At 36.7% G+C, this 20,343-nt stretch overlaps 1 protein-coding gene and 1 pseudogene across 5 annotated transcripts in view; one reads left to right on the forward strand and one right to left on the reverse strand.

Annotated features, from left to right (window-relative positions):
- Positions 1 to 20,343, forward strand: part of NCAPG2 (non-SMC condensin II complex subunit G2) — a 107,000-nt gene that overhangs the window by 85,810 nt on the left and 847 nt on the right. For all 5 annotated transcript variants that reach the window (XM_037835710.1, XM_037835709.1, XM_037835712.1 and 2 more), the window contains 3 exons: positions 1,005 to 1,108; positions 1,939 to 2,039; positions 3,318 to 3,417. In XM_037835710.1, coding sequence (XP_037691638.1) covers positions 1,005 to 1,108; positions 1,939 to 2,039; positions 3,318 to 3,417 — 305 coding nt within the window. The remainder of the gene's footprint in view (positions 1 to 1,004; positions 1,109 to 1,938; positions 2,040 to 3,317; positions 3,418 to 20,343) is intronic.
- On the reverse strand, positions 7,253 to 17,764 carry LOC119534727 (annotated as a pseudogene).

A 20,343-nucleotide genomic window follows, 5' to 3' on the forward strand; every position in this document is an offset into this window, starting at 1 on the left:
ATATACAGCATAAGAATCTTACAATATCCTTCCAATTAGTATTCTCCTACCTCTGTGTTCTTGTCATATATTTTGCTTCTACATATGCTAAAAATCTCATTTTCATTATTTTTATTTTAACAGTCAGTAGTCTTTTCTCATCAGATGCATTGCAACATTTATTTTTAAATGTAGGCATTTTACTGGGAAATGGTGGTATTTCACATATGATGATTGACTTTAGTATCCAAATTTGTAGTGTGAATCCTGGAAGAGGAAATATTGGAAAGCTTATTAGAGATGATTCATAGCTATGCCTAAGTGAAATTTCCATAGGATAGTCAAACATTAGATATAGTGGTAGAAAGATAAGGATGGGCATATTTGCTCCTCAGTGAATTAAAAAACAAAGCAATAAGCTTCCTCATGGAACAAGAATTCTAGATTTAGACTTTCAGGAGTCATTTGCATGTGTTCATTCATTCATAAATAATGAATAGCATGTATAAATTCTTAAGATTTTCTAATAATGAACATATATCTCAGTAGTACCCCTGTTCTTATGGCTCTAGACCAGCAGTGCTCAACTGGGGGTGATTTGCTCACCAGGGGACATTTGATACCTTGTGGAGACATTTTTGTTTGTTACAACTAGGGGCATGAGGGCAGAGGTTTTGCTAAACATCCTAAAATGTATGGGATAATACTCTACGACAAAGAATTATTCAGCCCAAGATGTCAATAATGCTAAACTGAGAAACTGTGATACAGACTAAGAATAAAGAGTTGAATTTGCTTAGCATAGAATCATATTATTTGTAGAAGATATCATATTGACAAAAGACTTGTTATGACATTCTGTATATAATTGTAGTTTATTTGTAATTATTGAAGAAATTTCCACAGTTTAATAAAAATCATTGTTGTGGGTTTCTGAAAGGCCCTTCTCAAACGTTGAAGAAAACCCAAAATAATTAGCCCACTCTTAATTTACAAATTATTGACTTGAAACTTTTTTTTTGTAGGCTTCTGATACAGAAGAGCTTACTCCACCAGAGTGTCTTTCAGACCTTCCACCATTTTCAAGGTGTTTAATAGGAATAATAATAAAGTCTTCAAATGTGGTGAGGTAATAATTTTTTCCTTAATATTCTAAAACTCTTATTGTGGCTATAAGCTCTCTCAGCAGCTTTACTTTATTTTTACTCTTAAAATTTTTTTAAGGTATACTTTTTGCTATGAAAGAAATAATCAAATATTACATACAATTTTCTCTCATTTTATCAGTTACTGAAAATAAGTGTTAAGCTTATACACAAGAAATTCTAACTTTTTGTTGTATGTATTCACCTGAATAGTCTAATTATTCTTATTACTAAAATTTAGTTAGAAGGAAACATTTATGGTGTTAATGTATAGAGAAATAGTTCTTATGATATATACTTTAAAAATACTTAAGTTAAACACAAATATAATTTTCTTTCAAGACACAGTTGTTACTCATTTCTCCAATCCATATGCCATTTTGACTAAAATTCCAAGGTGTTTTTTTGTTTTGTTTTGTTTTGTTTTTGGTGTGGCACACATACAGGATTGACTGATTATAGATGGAACTTTAATAGCAAGTATGTTCAATTAAAAATTTTAAAAACATCATCTTTAGCAACTGTGAATTATCTCTCAACTACATATTAAATATTTGTGTGTGTGTGTATATTGTGGCTTTTTTCACTTACAACATTTCTGTCCTCTTTTTAGCAGCATTAACTGATTTTAATGTCCTACCTATATGATTTGGTGAACTCATAGTGAAAAATATGGAAAAAACTTAGTCACCTTCCCAAGTTAACTGAAAACAGGAATTCATGGTTATTAATGAATCTTGGCTATATTTATCTTTCTAGTATTAGAGTATATGCTATAGATTAATTTCAAATATTAAAAATTTTTTTCTTACAGGTCATTTTTAGATGAATTAAAGACATGTGTTACTTCTGACGATATCGAAGGCATTGTATGCCTTACAGCTGTCATGCACATTATTTTGACCATTAATAAAGGTTTGTTAAATTTTCTCTCAAATCATCTGGCATATTGCTAGCTATATTTCACGCAAAACTGCTAGTGAAACGTTTGGAAACTCAACTCTACATTTGATTATGACATGGTTTGAGTCCCTGGTTATATCAAGCTTCTTATAATTTCTTTGTACACCATGCTTTCTCATGCTCTTTGAACATAGTTCCAGCTACCTGGACTTCCATTACTTACTTAATACTGTACGTTTTTTTTAACTAGTTAGTTCTTCTTTAATGTATTTCCTCACCACCTTTCACCTTTCCCTACTAGACCCGTTTAAGTATTCTCGTTCTATGCTGCCAAATTGAATTTCTATTGATTTGTCATGTATTACCTATATACAAAATTATGAATTTATTTTTGCTCATGATGGCAAGTTTTGCTGTTAATGTTTAACCAATCTGCTGTTTCTTTTAAGTCTTCCTCTTGCCTATTCTAAATATTCCAGCTAGTTGAAATAGTACTGGAAAACTAATTGGAGATACCTAAGAAATGCTTATCTCAGTATAAATACAGTAATATCCCTACAGGTTGACTACCTTTAAATTTCTATATTTTTTGCTCAGTTTTAATAATGTTGAAAATTATTTTTTAAGATAGTATGTTATAGATAAGAAAATGTTCCTGTCATTACAAGCTCTTTCCATAAGCCTGATTGCACAGTATAGGTGAGATTCATAATAATAGTTTGTAACTAGTTTGACCTAGGCAAGTCATCATGGAACATTTTCTTAAGGGAATGATGAGTTGAGTCAGATCTAAAGAATGAGGAGAAGTTCATTAATGAAAAGGTGTGAGGATCGTTGCTGGGATGCGGATGTCAACTTAATAAATATTTGCTTAATAAATAGGTACTTAAGAAATATTTAATAAATATTGAATAGGTACTTAAGAAATATTTGCTAAACAAATGACTTTCTCTGAAATGGTAATTGCCATTTTCTGAGAGAGACATATATTCAGTAAGTCTTTGATGGCATAAATAGAGTAATTCCTATAATTGCTTCATGTGAATGCACATTTGAAGTGTACTTTATAGTCAATAAAATACTTATATATGTTCATTTGATTTTAAAAATATCCATGTGAAGGAGATAATTGCCATTTTCAGAGCAATAGGTAACTTTAGGTACGTTAAGGGAAGTGTAAGGAAGCTCAGGATTATAAGGAAGCTTAGGTATCCAAAGTACCCAAGTGTATAGCATTTTGTATAGTAGTGTTAAAATCTTTTCTTTGGTTTTTAATACAATTTCCCATAGGTAAACATAAGAGCTCCAAAGTGAAGGAGGTTGCAGCCACAGTTCAGAGAAAACTAAAGACATTCATGGAAATTACTCTGGAAGAGGATAGCTTTGAAAGGTAAAGAGCCAAAAGATACATTCCAGATGTAGTTATCTGCAAACTACTAGTTATTACTTAGGTATATTTTATATTGTTTACATTTCTGCTATTTACTACTAGGCAGTTAGAAAACTTGGAGATTGTAAGGATGGAAGTATATCTGTATGCAAAATCCTGTGAGGCATATATATAATTTACTTATTAATTCTGACTTCAAAAAAAAATGAAAAGCAAAACTATTATTTGCCAAATTTGCTATAGAAAAGTAAGGGCATACAAACTTATTTTATACGGTTTTGTGAAGAAACATTAGGAAAACCAGGCAGATTATTTTTGGTAGTTTGTTACATTTTTGCAACTATGGTCATTTCCCAAGGTATTAAATACCTAGTTCACAAACATCCACATCAGAGATAGGAAAAGAAGAAATAATTGTAATTTTTTTCTTTTAGATGACTGGTTGTTGCCACAGTTACTGCTGGCTGGGAATATGTTCATTGAACTAGTTTTCCAGTCAGATGTTTAGCTGCTATCTACTGTTTTCAGCAAGCTATGCATGTTCTCATATAAATTGGGTTGACTCAGATCAGGCACAAAAACAATTTTTTCCATGTTGTTTTAAGGGATATATAAGGTTAAATGTTACAGAGTTCTGAATTGAATTAGGTAAGTTAATCTAGTTGTTTTATACATACCTTGAAAACTACCACTTTCCATAGCCACTTTCTCGTTTGGCAAAAGGCTTTTCAAATTCTAAATTGCCAATTTAAGAATACAATTCTAAAGAATGAGTAGCTTTTTGTAGATTGTTGACTTGTTCTCTAGCTACAGATAAATTTAATGCTCACTTTACTAGAAAATTAGATTAACAAATAAATTTGATAATTAGAAATTAAAGTTAACTGAAGGATTACTGTATACATTTTTATGACCTGTTATCTAATTTTGATCATTCTTAGTGAAATGAGACTTTATTAGCTTATGGGATCGCATCATAAAATTGAAGCAAGAAAACTGGGTTTAATAAATAACTTAATTCAAATTTTGAAAAAATGTGTATGGTCTTTTACCTAATTGTTAGCGTAGAAAATCAGTATGTGTTATTTTTATTTGAACATATATCACAGGCAAATACCTGAATTACTATCCTGTGATTACAATAGATAACAGATTTTCCATGTAGATGAAAGAGCCTTCTATTGGAAGAAGTTGCCATCTGGGCCTTTCATAGCTAGAGAGGAGAAGTCAATGCCTGGCTTCAAAATATCAAAGGACAGGCTGACTCTCTTGTTAAGAGCTGAAATCCTAGGACCCTTAAGAATTATGCTAAATCTATTCTGCCTGCGTTCTATAAATGGAACAACAAAGCCTGGATCGTAGCACATCTGTTTCCAACATGGTTTACTGACTATTTTAAGCCCACTGGTGAGACCTACTGCTCAGAAAAAAGGATTCCTTTCAAAATATGACTGCTCACTGACAATGTATATGGTCACCCCAGAGCTCTGATGGAGATGTACAGTGAGATTAATGTTGTTTTCCTGGTTGCTAACACAACATCCATTCTGCAGTCCATGGTTCAAGGAGTCTCAACTTTGAAGTCTTATTATTTAAGAAATACATTTTGTAAGGCTATCACTGCCATAGATAGCGGTTCCTCTGATGGATCTGGGCAAAGTCAATTGAAAACCTTCTGGGAAGTAGTCACCATTCTAGATGCCATGAAGAACATTTGTGATTCATAGGAAGAGGTCAAAATATCAACATGAACAGGTTTTTGTCAGAAGTTGATTCCTACTTTCATGGATGACTTTGAGGGGTTCAATACTTTGGTGGACGAAGTAACTGCAGATGTGGTAGAAATAGCAAGAAAACTAGAATTAGAAGTAGAGCCTGAAGATGTGACTGAATTGCTGCAATCTCATGATAAAACTTGAATGGAAGAGGAGTTGCTTCTTATGGATGAGCAAAGAAAATGGTTCTTTGAGACAGGTCTACTCCTGGTGAAGATGCTGTGAACATTGTTGAAATGACAACAAAAATTTAGACTATTACATAAACTTTTTTGATAAAGCAGTGGCAGGGTTTGATAGGATTGACTCCAATTTTTAAAGAAGTTCTGTGGGTAAGATGCTATCAAACAGCATTGCATGCTACAGAGAAATCTTTCATGAATGGAAGAGTCAATTAATGTGGCAAAATTCATATGTATAATTTTAAGAAATTGCTGTAGCCACCCCACCTTCAGCAACCACCACCCTGATCAGTCGGCAGCCATCAACACTGAAGCAAGACCTTTCACCAGCAAAAAGATTATGACTTGCTGAAAGCTTAGATGATAGTTGGCATTTTTTAGCAATAACATATTTTTAATTATGTGCATTGTTTTTTAGACATAATGCTATTGCACACTTAACAGACTACAATATAGTGTAAATATAACTTATATGCACTGGGAAACCAAAAAATTTACAGGACTTGCTTTATTGTTTTTTTTTTTCACTTTATTGTGATATTCACTTTATTGTGATTGTCTGGAACTGAATCCATGATATCTCCAAAGTATACAGGAGTAGAAGATGAGGAGCAACCCAAATTCCTAGTGTGAAAATAGAGCACCCAAGGAAGACCTGCGCTGTCCCCTCCCTCCTCGCCAAGAACCAGATCTTAGAAAGGGTTTGCTCTTGATTCACTGGATGGAGGAGAAAGCCATTGAGGGGACTTGCTACTAAGACATACTGAGAATCTGCTCTTTGGGATGCTGGGGGAGGTCATCTGCAGGGAGGTGCTGTGTCTCTGTGCTTGTTGGAAGCTAAGGGAAGCTGCTATCTGCTTTATATGTTGCTGTGCCAAAGCTGCGCAAGTCTATCACTAGAGAAAGCATGGGGTGGCCAAACGTTCCTGGGCTGTGCAGGAACTGACCCAGCTGTGGAGAAAAAAATGTGTGTTCTGCAGGAGCCCGAAACCCTTCCTCCTCAAGTGTCCCTCCACCGCCCTCTGCTGGCAGTGCTTAGCACCTCACCTTGATGAAACATGAAACAGGCTCTAAAGTTGGTAGGTAGGATTTGGATGCACCAAAGTTGTGAGTGAAGGAAATGCATTTAATTGTGTATTTTATTCAAGAAACTACTGAATATGCACTATGAAAATTTTAATGAGGTTAGGCTTTAAAACTGTATAAACAAACTCAACTCATAGGCTTTCTTAATTTGTTTTTATTTGTAAGTCTATAAGGAGAAAAGGGAACTAATTGTGGTCTTCTCATGAAAAAAAAACTGAGAAGTATTTATACATTTCAGAAAACACATGGCAATTTGAATGTTTTCACCAGGCAACAAATTATTAAATAAGAAAACCAGAATTACAAATTATACAAATTAGAAGTTACTTTCATAGGACGTAGTATTAATCTCAGAATTACAATCCTTTTACAATTTGTCTTTACTAGAAATGACATTTGCAAGGACAGGTTTTTCTTTTAATGTAGAATGATGTGTTTTTCTGAAGATATAAGGAAAGAGGGACATTTGTACCTTATTAGAGATTTCTTTCATTTTCATTTGCACATAGTTTCAAAATAAGTACATTAATGATACTAGTTAGCATTGAGAGAGAAAAGACTTGAGATCTTTAAAATTTGCAATAAGGGAGAGAAAGGGACATTAACAAACTTTAAATGTGGGACATGCAATGTTTGTTTCTACAACATTTCCACAAGTATGTGTTGATTCTACAACTATGTGTCATTCCTCTCTGTTAAACTGATACCACAGAGTGAAAAAATAAAAGAGCGTTTCCCTTTAAAGAGGAAACAATCTGAAAAATAGATAGGGAGTCTGAAATATTGGCTTCTTGCTTAACCATGCAAAAAAACAACCAGAGAAAGGTGTCTGAAAAAAATCAATCTAATGGAAGATAATTAGGATTTAAGACTATATTTTAAAATACTACTGATTTAATGTTGGACTTGAGACATTAAAGTAAGTAAACATCTTTAAAACTCTGGGAACCCTTTGGTACAATTAATATTTTAGATAATGGGGTATTAATTTAGAAGTGAAAGTTTTCTTAACAACTAATGTTTTCTGTCCAGCAGAGTTAGCATTTTGTTGACTGTTCCATTTGGTGCTAAATTAAAAAAATTCTTTTCACTGCACTTCAGTCTGTTTTCTCAGGAGGAACAACATTCATTTACCCATGCATGTAGTGCATTTAAATGTCAACTATATGCTATATTTATTATTTTTATGAAACGTACAAAGATAGCAATAAATTTGTAAGTTGAGGTTAGAGAAGTGTATTTCTTAATATTTCTTAAGGTTTGAGTTACATCATGAATTTTTTCCACTGAGTAAATGAACTGTAGTCATATTACAAGCAATTTATTTGCCAATATTAATTATGCCTTTATGTAGGCAACTTTTATAGTAGTAAAATGCAGTCCCCTACATTAAGCCATGTTATTAGACCTTGAAGGGAAGTAATAGTCCCTGACAAGATTGGCCTCTTTTTTATCAAACACATTTTCATTTTATTCTGGTGTGTGTAATTTTAATAGTGGGGTGTGTGTGTGTGTTTTAATAACTTCGGGCCTGGATGCCTTTTTTTTTTTTTAAGATCAACGTCACACTTTACAATACACTGACATTTATACACAAATTTCACGTGTTAAGAGTACAAAAGGCAAAGAACGGCAAAGAGTCTAAGTAATTGCATAAACAACTACATTCAGTAGCTAATACTGTTGTCCCCTTTCCCTATATTCTAAATCCAGAAGAAAACTAAATGCCGTCCTGCAAGTGGATTTTAGTAGAAGGTGAAGACTATGTGTAGTTCTACACATGTCTGGGTTTCCACAGAACTGAACTGAGACTCCATCATTTTCCAGGCCAAATCGACTAGAAGGAAGTCATTCTTGGCTGTTTGAGTTTCATTGCTGGTGAAAAACAAACTCCCCAGGGCTTCAAAACCAGAATTCATGGTCTGTGTTTCTGTACTGTTCAACTGAACTTTGCTTTCTAAAGCAGGTTTTTGGTGGAAATCCCTTTTGTGTGTTTCTGTGTTAGGTGAATCAGTGCTCATGGGAAAGCTGGCATATTTCAGAATACTGCCCAGAAGTGAATGGGGGCTACTGTCTAAAAAGAAGTTGAAGTCTGTTTGTGTCTGCACACCACATATTTCAAGGCCTAAGAAGTTGGCATTTCCCCCTACAACTGTAGGATTGAGCATAGGTGTCTATAAGTAAAAAGTCAGTTTGGGTCTGTATGTCCAAGAATTCCAAGACTGGTTCATTGTTCATATTGCTGAGTTCACTCTTCTGTTTGAGTTTGGATATTTGAGGCCAAAAAGAACTCTTTAGTATCAAAATCTATTCTAAGATTCTGGGTTGGGCCAGATGGAACCTGTGTATTGGGTCCAGTGTTTGTATCAGACAAAAGACTAGTTTATCCAGTGTCTGTCTGGCAGGTTACTTGACAGATGTTTTCTAAATTGCTTAATAAATCTTTGGATTGGGTCTGATTATCTGTCATGTGTTGTGAAGGAAGCATACTATTCTGTTCACTAAAGTTTATAAAATTGGTGCAGATTTCCCAGTATCTTGATTTAAAGTCTGCAGGTGGTTCTGAGGGAGCAAACCATGAATTATAGTCTCTGTTAACAAACCGTTGCTTATAATATTGTCTGTAGAAGCCCTATATGATGAAGGGCATTCTCAAACAAGTCTGCACACATTACTGCTTGGTCCGTGTGTACCCAGTCATCTGTGGAACTTTGTACTGCACTGGTTTGAGTTTCTCTGGAGATCTCACCTGACTAGAAACAAGCATCCAAAAAAACATGTCTGAGTGGCTATAAATGAAGTTACTTTAGAACTGGGTAGCATAGTTTGAGTATGAACATTAATGGGAAGCAAAATTGAGAACCAAATGTCAAATCAGTTTGAGGACAAGACAATACAGAGGGATCTGGAGAAGCACACTGTGCAGACGGCATGAAGCTTGGTGAGGCATAAGACAGATCTGTCTACACACTGATGGAAGGAATGCTGTTCTTCTGACATGTTTTCTCTCATTGTAAAGTAGTGGGTGGACTTTTACCCAAGTTCACTTTATCACTTACATTAATTGGCCCAACAGCAACAGAACTCACACTTTTTGAGAGAGGTAGGCTCTCCTTAAGAGAAGAAGCCTCTGAATCTAGGCTGAGGATCGGGGTTCCTATGGACAAGGGGAGTCAGTGAACGGCGCCTGTGGCAGAGCCCTGGTGATCAACACCCACTACCACAGGCTGGGCTGAGGAGTCGGCCATGGTAGGCACAGAGAAGGCACAGGAGAAAACTGCATGACAGGCAGTTGAACCAAAGCCATTTTGGGTTCTGGTAAAAGCAACTTCCGAGGATGTCTTGGAGGTCTTGTAAAAGTGTTTTCCAGCATTAGTGCTGCAAGAGTCTTCAAAGGAAGCTTTATTTCTGAAATTTCTAGTTCTTGAGTGGTCTGGTCTAGAGGTTAGTTTTCTCGATCAGTGATTTGATGGTCTTTTTGACAACTTATTAATCATGGAGTTCTCCATTTTCCTTTCTTGATAAGTGGATCCCGGTGCTCAGCAGGGATCTCACGACCAGTTTGGTAGATGTGTGACTACAAGGCAGTTCTGCTGACAAAAGGACTTGTGCACTGGAAGGTCTTGCCACAATCCTCCATGTGTCTTTTCAGTCCTATTCAGTACCATAAGAATTGCTATACTTACTTACTTACTGCATTTATTACTTACTTACTACATTTACGTTTCTTTTCAACATAAAATGCTGTTTTACAGGAGACAATTGAGAAAACGGTCTGTCAGGGCCTCTAGGGCATCCTTCAGTTGGACAACAGTAGAGTTTTGGTACAGTTTTCAGAATTTTCCTTATTGTTGGATTTACTAAGCCATCTTGCAGGTGGTGGCTGTTGACCAGGTGCATGTTGAGCATGGGGCTGTTGGGCAGGATCTTGCCTCAGCTGCACAGGGTGCACAGGATGTTGCTGTACACAGCTTGGGCAGCTTGCTCACTGACGGCTGGATCAGCTCCCGGGCAGGTGGTGCAGTAGCTGTGGGTTGCTACCTCTCAGCTGTCCTGGGGCACCCCACAGGCCCGAGGTGGCGGCAGCTCCCATGGCGGCTGCTTCCCTGGGGACTGCCAGGCTCCCATCCTGGATGCTTTTTTTTTTTTTTGAAATTGTGAACTTTAACATATATACATAACAGTGATAACTTTCAAAATATGATTTCACAAGTACTTAGCAAATTTCAAAGAATATCATGGGTCACAGTTTCATGACTTCAGTCATTTCCATTATTGTAAAACATAACATACATACAGAAAGGTGTCAACTCTCAAGGTATAGCTCAACAAGCAGTTATATCGGTAATTTCAAAACTGTTATTGATTACAGTTCCACAGTCTCAGTCCCTTCCCTATTAAGCAATACAAGGTATATACAGAAAGGTGAAGACCTTCAAGGCACAATTCAACGAGTAACAATAGAACAAATCCCAAAGGATGCTATAGGCTATAGTTCCACCGTGTCATTTACCTCCTTCCAGCCATTCCAACATCCCAGCATCCAAAAATATGTATATATATAATTATATAAAGTTTAAGTATTCATAGACCTTTGTTAAATCTTATCTTGTTTGTTGCTACCCCTTCCTCTCACTTAATCTCTTTCTCCATCTTCAGGGGTGTCTAGGCATTGAGCACTCTAACTTGTTCATATTGAAGGGGGTGTTGACAGTATGGGGAAGAAGGCTGCATCTGATTGTTGGTCTTAAAGAGGCTGTTGTCGCTGGATTTTAGGACTTGTCTGGAACACTGGTGGATTTAAGTTTTTGAAAGATAAAACTCAGTGAGTGAATCTTTTACAGAATCTCAGGTAGGGACCTAGGTTTTTGGGGACTACTTTTGGTAAGGGCATGGCATACTGTGGCCATTTGGGATATCTAACTGGAGCTTGCATAAGAGAAACCTCCAGGATAGCCTCTCAACTCTATTTGGGATCTCTCAGCCACTGTGACCTCAGCTTATTACCTTTCTTTTTCCCCTCTTTTGGTCAAGTATTCATTTTCCATCCCTCACTGACAGAACCAGGCTCATTTGTGGGAATCATATCCCACATTTCCAGGGAGATTCATTCTCCTGGGAGTCATGTCCCTCCTGGGGGTTGGGGGAGTGGTTGGAGGTTAATGAATTTATTGGCCGAGTTGAACTTAGAGAGAGAAAGGCCACATCTGAGCAACAAAATAGGTTCCCTGGAGGTGCCTTTAGGCATAATTATAGGAGGGCTCAGTCTCCCATTTACACCCCTAAATTTCACAAGAGCAAGCCTCAAGTCGAGGGCTTGATTTATTAAGTAGAGGGTTCCTAACTTCACTTAGTATATTCTATCCCAAGATAAATGGTCACTTTCTAACATTATCTTCACTTAGTTGTACAATCATCATTACTCTCAACTTTAAACAATTATCGTAACATAATACATTGTACAACTCTTATCAGCTGCTAATTATTTATCCCTAGTATTAGTGAAGAGTTGGTAAGATACTCCTATTAAATAAAGTCTTTAATACATAATGGGTAGTTTTTCTGTACCATTCTGTTGTTAACCCTCTGCACCAGTGTCATACCTTATAAGTATGTCATGCTTATACTTAATTTAGTTTTGTGTTGCTGCCCTGTGGGTTACATGCCTTTAAATAACCATTTACAAACATGTTTGCCTTCATTTCATCACTGATAACTTATAATCCCATTAACGAACCATAGTCACACCTGACCATTCCCGTACCATTAAGATCACTCTCATTCTCATCGCTGTGCATATTAGATTATTGTTCCTCCTTTATTAGCTTCTGATTATCTCTAGGTCCCCTATATTCTACATTAAAAGATATTTATTTTACATTTTTTCACACAGTTCACATTAGTGGTAACATACAATATCTCTCTTTTTGTGTCTGGCTTATCTCACTCAGCATCATGTCTTCAGGGTTCATCCATGTTGCCATATGTTTCATAACCTCATTCCTTCTTACGACTTCATAGTATTCCATTGTGTGTATATACTACATTTTGTTTATCCACTCATCTGTTGAAAGACGTATTGTTTCCATCTCTTGGCAATTGTGAACAATGCTTCTGTGAATATTGGTGTGCAGATATCTGTTCATGTCACTGCTTTCAGATCTTCTGGGTATATACTGAGAAATGAAATTGCTGGATCATAGGGTAAATTGATGTCTGGCTTTCTGAGGACCCACCAAACTGTCTTCCAGAGTGGCCGTACCATTATACAGTCCCACCATCAGTGAATAAGAGTTCCAATTTCTCCACATCCTCTCCAACATTTGTTGTTTCCTGTTTGTTTAATGACAGCCATTCTTACTGATGTGAGATGATATCTCATTGTGGTCTTGATTTGCATCTCCCTCATAGCTAGTGAAGATGAACATATTTTCATGTGTTTTTGGCCATTTGTATTTCCTCTTCAGAGAAATGTCTTTTCTTATCTTTTGCTTATTTTATAATTGGGCTGTTTGTACTGTTGTTGAGTTGTAGGATTTTTTTATATATGCAGTAGATCAGATACTCTTATCAGATACCTGATTTCCAGTTATTTTCTACCATCGAGTAGGCTGCCTGTTCACCTTTTTGACAAATTCCTTTGAGGTGCAGAAGCTTTTAATTTTGAGGAGTTCCCATTTATCTATTTTTTTCTTTCATTGCTTATACTTTGGTGTGAGGTCTAAGAAGCGACCTCCTAATACTAGGTCTAGGAGGTATTTCCCTACAGTATCTTCTAGGAGTTTTACAGTAATGTCTCTTATATTGAGGTCTTTGATCCACTTTGAGTTAATTTTTGTGTAGGGTGTGAGGTAGGGGTCCTCTTTCATTCTTTTGGATATGGATATCTAGCTCTCCCAGCCCCATTTGTTGAAGAGACTATTCTGTCCCAGTTCAGTGGATTTAGAGGCCTAATTAAAAATCAGTCAACCGTAGATCTGGGGGTCTATTTCTGAATTCTCAATTGGATTCCATTGATCAATATAACTATCTTTGTGCCAATACCATGCAGTTTTGACTACTGTGGCTTTATAGTAGGCTTCAAAGTCAGAAAGTATAAGTCCTCCCACTTCGTTTTTCATTTTTAGAATGTTTTTAGCAATTCGAGGCATCTTTCCCTTCCAAATAAATTTGATAACTAGCTTTTCCAAGTCTGCAAAGTAGGTTGTTGGAATTTTAATTGGAATTGAATTGAATCTGTAGATCAGTTTGGGTAGAATTGACATCTTAACTACATTTAGCCTTCCTATCCATGAACACAGAATATTTTTCCATCTCTTTAGGTCCCCTTTTATTTCTTTTAGTAAAGTTATGTAATTTTTGTGTAGAGGTCTTTTACATCCTTGGTTAAGTTTGTTCCTAGGTACTTCATTTTTTTTGTTGGTATTGAGAATGGAATCTTTTTCTTCAGTTGCATCATATCTAGTGTATAGGAACAGTACTGACTTATTTGCATTAATCTTGCATCCTGCCACTTTGCTGAATTTATTAGCTCAAATAGCTGTGTCAGCAGTTTCTCAGGGTTTTCCAAATACAAGATCATATCATCTACAAGTAATGACAGTTTTACTTCTTTCTTTCCAATTTGGATGCTTTTTATTTCTTTGTCTTGCCAGATTGCTCTGGCTAGAACTTCTAGCACAATGTTGAATAATAGTGGTGACATTGGGCATCCTTGTCTTATTCCTGTTCTTAGATGGAAGGCTTTCAGTCTCTCACCAATGTGTACTATGCTGGCTGTGGGTTTTTCATATATGTCCTTTATCATATTGAGGAAGTTTCCTTCAATTCCTACCTTTTGAAATATCTTAATCAAAAAAGGATGCTGAATTTTAGCAGATGCTTTTTCAGCATCTATTGAGATGATCATTTGATTTTTCCCTTTTGATTTGTTAGTGTGTTGTATTACATTGATTGATTTTCTTATGTTGAACCACGCTTTCATGCCTGGAAGGAAGCCCACTTGTTTCCTTCAGATTTTTTTAATGGTCTTTGGATTAAATTTGCAAGTATTTTGTTGAGAGTTTTTACATCTATATTCATTAGGGAGATTGGCCTGTAGTTTTCCTTTCTTGTAGCATCTTTATCTGATTTTGGTATTAGAGTGATGCTGGCTTCATAAAATGAGTTATGTAGTGTTCCATTTTCTTCAATTTTTTTGAAGGAGTTTAAAGAGAATTGGTGTCAGTTCTTTTTGGAAAGTTTGTTAGAATTCCCCTGTGAAGCCGTCTGGCCCTGGGCTTTTATCTGTAGGAAGCTTTTTGATGACTGATTGGATCTCTTTGCTTGTGATTGGTTTGTTAAGGTCTTCTATTTCTTCTTGGGTCAGTCTGTGTTTTTCATGTGTTGCCAGGAAATTATCCATTAATTCTAAATTATCTAGTTTGTTGGCCTACAGTTTCCTCTTCAGACGTTTTATTTATTCTATTTTTTTCTCCATATCATTTATTTCTGCTTTAATCCTTGTTATTTATTTTCTTCTACTTGCTTTAGGATTAGTTTGCTGATGATTTTCTAGCTTCTTCAGTTGTTCCACTAGTTCTTTGATTTTAACTCGCTCTTCCTTTTTAATGTATGCATTGAGAGCTATAAATTTCTTCCTCAATACCGCCTTTGCTGCATCCCATAAGTTTTGGTATGTTGCGTTCTCGTTTTCATTTGTCTCTAGATATTTAGAAATTTCTCTTGCAATTTTTTCTTTGACCCACTGATTGCTTAGGAATGTGTTGTTTAACCTCCAGATATTTGTGAGTGTTCTAGATATTTGATGCTTAATGACTTCTAGTTGCATGCCATTGTGGTCAGAGAATGTGCTTTGAATAATTTCAATCTTTTTAAATTTATTGAAGCTTGTTTTACACCCCAGTGTATGATCTATCCTGGGGAAAGTTCCATAAGCACTAGAGAAGAATGTATATCCTGGTAATTTGGGATGTGATGCTCTATATAAGTCTGTTAAGTCTAATTCGTTTATCACATTATTTAGGTTCTTAGTGTCCTTATTGGTCCTCTGTCTGGTTGATCTGTCTGTCGGAGAGAGTGATGTACTGATGTCTCCTACAATTATTGTGGAAACATCTATTGTTTCCTTCAGTTTTGCCAGTGTTTGCTCATGTATTTGGAGCACCTTGATTGGGTGCATAGACATTTATAATTGTTATTTCTTGGTGAATTGTCCAATTTGTTAGTATATAGTGTCCTTCTTTGTCTCCTATGACTCCTTGCATTTAAAGTCTATTTTATCTGAAATTAGTATTGCTACCTCTACTTTCTTTTGGTTGTAGCTTGCATGGAATATTTTTTTCCGTCCTTTCACTTTCATTTTCTTTGTGTCGCTGGGTCTAAGATGAGTCTCTTGTAAAGAACATATTGATGGTTCATATTTGTAGTCCATTCTGCGAATCTAAATCTTTATTTGGGTAGTTTAATCTATTCACATTCAATGTTATTATTGTGAAGGTAGTTCTTGAGCCAGCCATCTTATCCTTTGGTTTTTAGTTGTCAGATCTATTCCCCCCCACACCTTTATTTCTTTTTAGGTACCCTTACCAAAATTCTTCAGTTTTGTGCCCTTCTCCAGACTTCTCTCTGCTTTCCTTTTTACTCAACCATAGAGCTCCCTTTAGTATTTCTTGTAGGGCAGGTCTCTCGTTAACAAATTCTCTCAGCATTTGTTTTTCTGTGAAAATTTTAAGCTCTCCCTCAATTTTGAAGGAGAGCTTTGCTGGATAAAGAATTCTTGGCTAGCAGTTTTTCTCATTCAGTATTTTAAATATATCATACCACTGCCTTCTCGCCTCCATGGTGCCCACTGAGTAGTCAGTACTTAGTCTTATGTTGTTTCCCTTGTATTTGGTGAATCACTTCTCTCTTGCTGCTTTCAAGTCTCTCCTTCTCTTCAGCATTTGACAGTCCGATCGGAATATGTCTCAGAGTTGGTTTATTTGTGTTTATTCTATTTGGAGTTCATTGGGCATCTTTGATTTGCGTATTTATGTCATTTAGAAGAGTTGCGAAGTTTTCCCCAACAATGTCTCTGAATACTCTTCCTAGCCCTTCACTCTTCTGTTTGCCTTCTGGAACACCAGTGACTCTTATATTTGTGCACTTCATGTAGTCCATCATTTCCCTGCAATCCATTTCAAATTTTTCAATTTTTTTCACCATTCGTTCTTTTGTGCTTTCACTCTCCATCACCTATCCTTGAGTTCGCCAGTTCATTCCTCTACCTCTTCAAATCTGTTGCTTTGTGTCTCAAGAATATTTTTAATTTGATCAACAGTATGTTTTATTTTCATAAGATCCTCTATTTTTAAATTTACTGTTTCAAATTCTTCTTTATGCTCTTCTAGGGTTTTCTTCATGGCCTTTATATCTTAAGGCATGAAACTGATGTTTATGTGTCCTTCTTTGATTAATTGCTCCAAGTTCTTTGTCTCTTCTGGCTTTTTAATTTGGACTTTTGAGTTTTCCATGTCTTGTGGTTTCTTCATATGCTTTATAATTTTCTCTTGTTTTTCGCTTCTTGGCATTTGCTTATCTTGATACGGTTCTTTTAAGATATGCAGGATTATTTGAACATTTATCTGTAATTTGACAAAGCTATAGCTTGATGGAGTGCCCTTTCCCTGACCTTTCAGCAGATACAACAATTGGCACTCCTGAGCCACCTCTTACCCTCAAGCCAGTTCTCCCCAACTTTGTCTGTGCATTGAGTGGGCATCCAAACCCTGTGGAGTTTCTGTCAGTATACCAATTTTCTTTATGAACTGGGGACTGCCAGCCCTGTGTTTGTGAGGGGGTGAGGTGGGGGGGGAGTGGCGTGCCCTTTGCAGTTTGGCAGGGAGTCTGCTCCAGGACAGCGGTCCCAGCCATTCCCGGGCCTGCGGGTAGAGTACTCTGGGGCTGCAGAGCTGCGCGTCTCACCTTCCAGCTCAAATACCCCACGGTCCCTCGCTTCTGTGTGCTCATGAGCCCGTGGGTGAGGGCTCCTGGCACTTCGGTGTAGCACCCCTGCCTCTTGGCTGTGCACACCGTGGGCCTCCGTGCAGGAACGGTAGACACTGTCACAAGCCTGCGGAATCCTGAATTCCCTCAAGTAAGCTCTCAGCCATGGGGCTGTGAAGGGTTGTCTCCCAGCCAGCTGCAAAGGTGGCTGCACAGGGCATGGAAAGCTACCCCCTTCCGCAATCGTCTGCCTGCTCCAACAGCCAGTCCCTGGCATGGGGGTTCTTGGCCTTGGGTCTGTAAAGGGTTATCATCCATGCCAGGTACTGAGGAGGGTGCCTGGGGTGTGGAAGGCTGCTCCCCTCTGCACTGTCAGCTGGCTCCAGCCACCTGTTCCCCGGCAGTGTTCCGGGCCAAATTCTCAACCGTCTTAAATGCAGCCTCTCGGTTTCTCCAAGTACACACTCGCTGTGGTTGTCGAAGTCCTGCACAGCTGGTAGAACCCTGGAACTGGTGTTCTGGAGCACTTTCTGTCCTTTATCTAGTGATTTTCACAGAGGAATTTGGTTCTTTCTCTCCTAATTTGCCATCTTGGATCCCTGGTGAGAATCCCTGGATGCTGTTTCTAGCTTTTTCAAAAGCAGATGTCTAGATCATCATTACTATCCATTGGAACTTAGTGTGGATAATTCAAAGCTATACATAAATAAAACCTTGATTGTATGTAATTATATTAGCATAACTTTCTATTTATCTTATTAATTGATTTCCTCAGGAAATTAATTTTATCTTGGTTTGCTTGTGGCAGTGATGGAGCTTATGAAAACCAGCATATGATTATAGCGTGACGATAATGGAAACTAAAGATAGATTGAATTTTGAATATTTAGTATTTGACATATTTTTAAAGACTTTTAGAGCTGAGACGGATTTACAAGTCATGTAATTCAAATACCTTGTTACAGATGAGAAGAACCTAAAATTCCAGATTTCAGTTAATTTTCTTTTTAAAATCTCTTGTTTTTCTGGTTGCATTTGGTACACAACCCTTGTCCCAGGTAATAGAAGAATGAATAAACTTCATGTAAAGTGGAAAATCTCTTAGCATCCAAGCCTCTTAGAGTCTTAGGAGCCCAGTCCATCTGGGTTTTAATCCAAACTCTGCCTCTTATCAGCTGTGTATTCTTTATTCTTATTAGCCTGAGCTTCCTTATCTGTTAAAGGAAAATATAACAATACCTAACACAATCCAGTATGTCCTGGTACAATGCTTGGTTCAGAGATGAATGGTAAATAATCAGTATTGTTGCTATTTTGGACATGTCAGACTAGATGCTTATTATATAGTTAATAATGTCTTTTGCCAAGGTAGCCTAAAATTTTTATGTTAACTATTTTTAATTCCTGCTAACTTAAGGAGGCAATGATATTTTTGGGTAATAAAAAATAAATTTTAGAATCTGAAATATTGGTGATTTAATGTGTTGGCTGTCCTCTATTCTCAACTCTTAATTCCACTTCTTCTGAACCAAGCAGTTGCTGGGGTTGACAGGTGGATGGGACCTGGGGGATTGTGATTAAGAAAGCACTTTGTTTCCTCTGGCCAGTTAAGAACTTGAGGCATTGTAGGAGACCCCTGAGGTGGTGGGGCCTGCCTACAACCTGGCTGGCAGAGAGCTGTAGACTCGGAGGCAGTTGGTTGAAATTGGCCCTCATGAATCTGGTCTCCTGAAAGAACTGACTTAGGTAGGTGGTGTCTTATTATATCACTGTGACTGACTTAGGTGGGTGGTGTCTTGCTATATCACTGTGGCTGGGAGAATTTAAAGAAATGAGAGTTCTCCTGGTGTCTCTTTAGGATACAGATGCCCCTTGCTGCTACAATGATGACCTATCTGGACCTTATACTTCTCACCTTTCATCATCTTTGTGGTCACTTAAGACACTTAGTAAGGTTGCAAACAAAAATAACTACACAAATGGCCTAGCAGAGAGAGAAAAAACAATTGAACAACCTTTAATAAAAATAACGGTGGTGGGTGAGTCATACAATTAATGACGAGTCTTAAAAAAAAAAATCAAGATTAGCCTCCAAAAGACCACCTGGAACTGAAAACCATTGGATTAAAAATATCATGGATGAATTGGAGAGCATGGTCAGTGTTGAAACTCAGATTCCAAATGGCCTGAAGAATCGAGTTGAAGTACAAATGTATTGATGAAGAGACATCGTGAGGATAGACTTGGAGGAATGATCCAATAGAGACAATATGGAGGAGAGACAATAATTTAACAAACAATAGAAGAAAATTTCCTAGAGCTGAAGAAATCCCTAAATCTAAAAATTCTTTTTCTTTCACTAAATTCTGGATGGGATTGATGCAGAAAAAATCACTCCTAGGTAGGTGTGGATGAAAGACCCAAATTTCAAAAGAAACTCTTAAAACCTTCCTTGATTTATGCTGTCTAATATAGTAGCCACTCATTGTGTGATTTAAAATTACACATGTGTTTTATATTATATTTCTATAGGACAGTGCTGCTTTAGATAGAACAAGTTAGTTTCAGAGTTAGAATATAGATAGAAATCAGTCTCATTTGTAACACTGGATACAAGAAATCAATAAAAGCATTTATAGACTATGAGAATTTAAAATCTAGCTGAGATACTGTTCAGCATGAAAGATAGATATTTGTGCCTATGCAGAAATTCAGAGATTAGCTTATCTACATGCCCTCACTGAGGGGAATATTTGTGAGAGGACTCTAGCCAAATAGAAATGCAGTGGTAGTCTGACTTTTGGGAGATAAATTTGGGAAAAAAAAAAAAAAAAAGCAAATAATGGTGAACCATGAACTTTGTAAAGATATATATATTTATATCTCAAAGATATACT

The sequence above is a fragment of the Choloepus didactylus genome, chromosome 5, assembly GCF_015220235.1.
Source record: "Choloepus didactylus isolate mChoDid1 chromosome 5, mChoDid1.pri, whole genome shotgun sequence".
In the NCBI taxonomy this organism is placed as follows: Eukaryota; Metazoa; Chordata; class Mammalia; order Pilosa; family Megalonychidae; genus Choloepus; species Choloepus didactylus.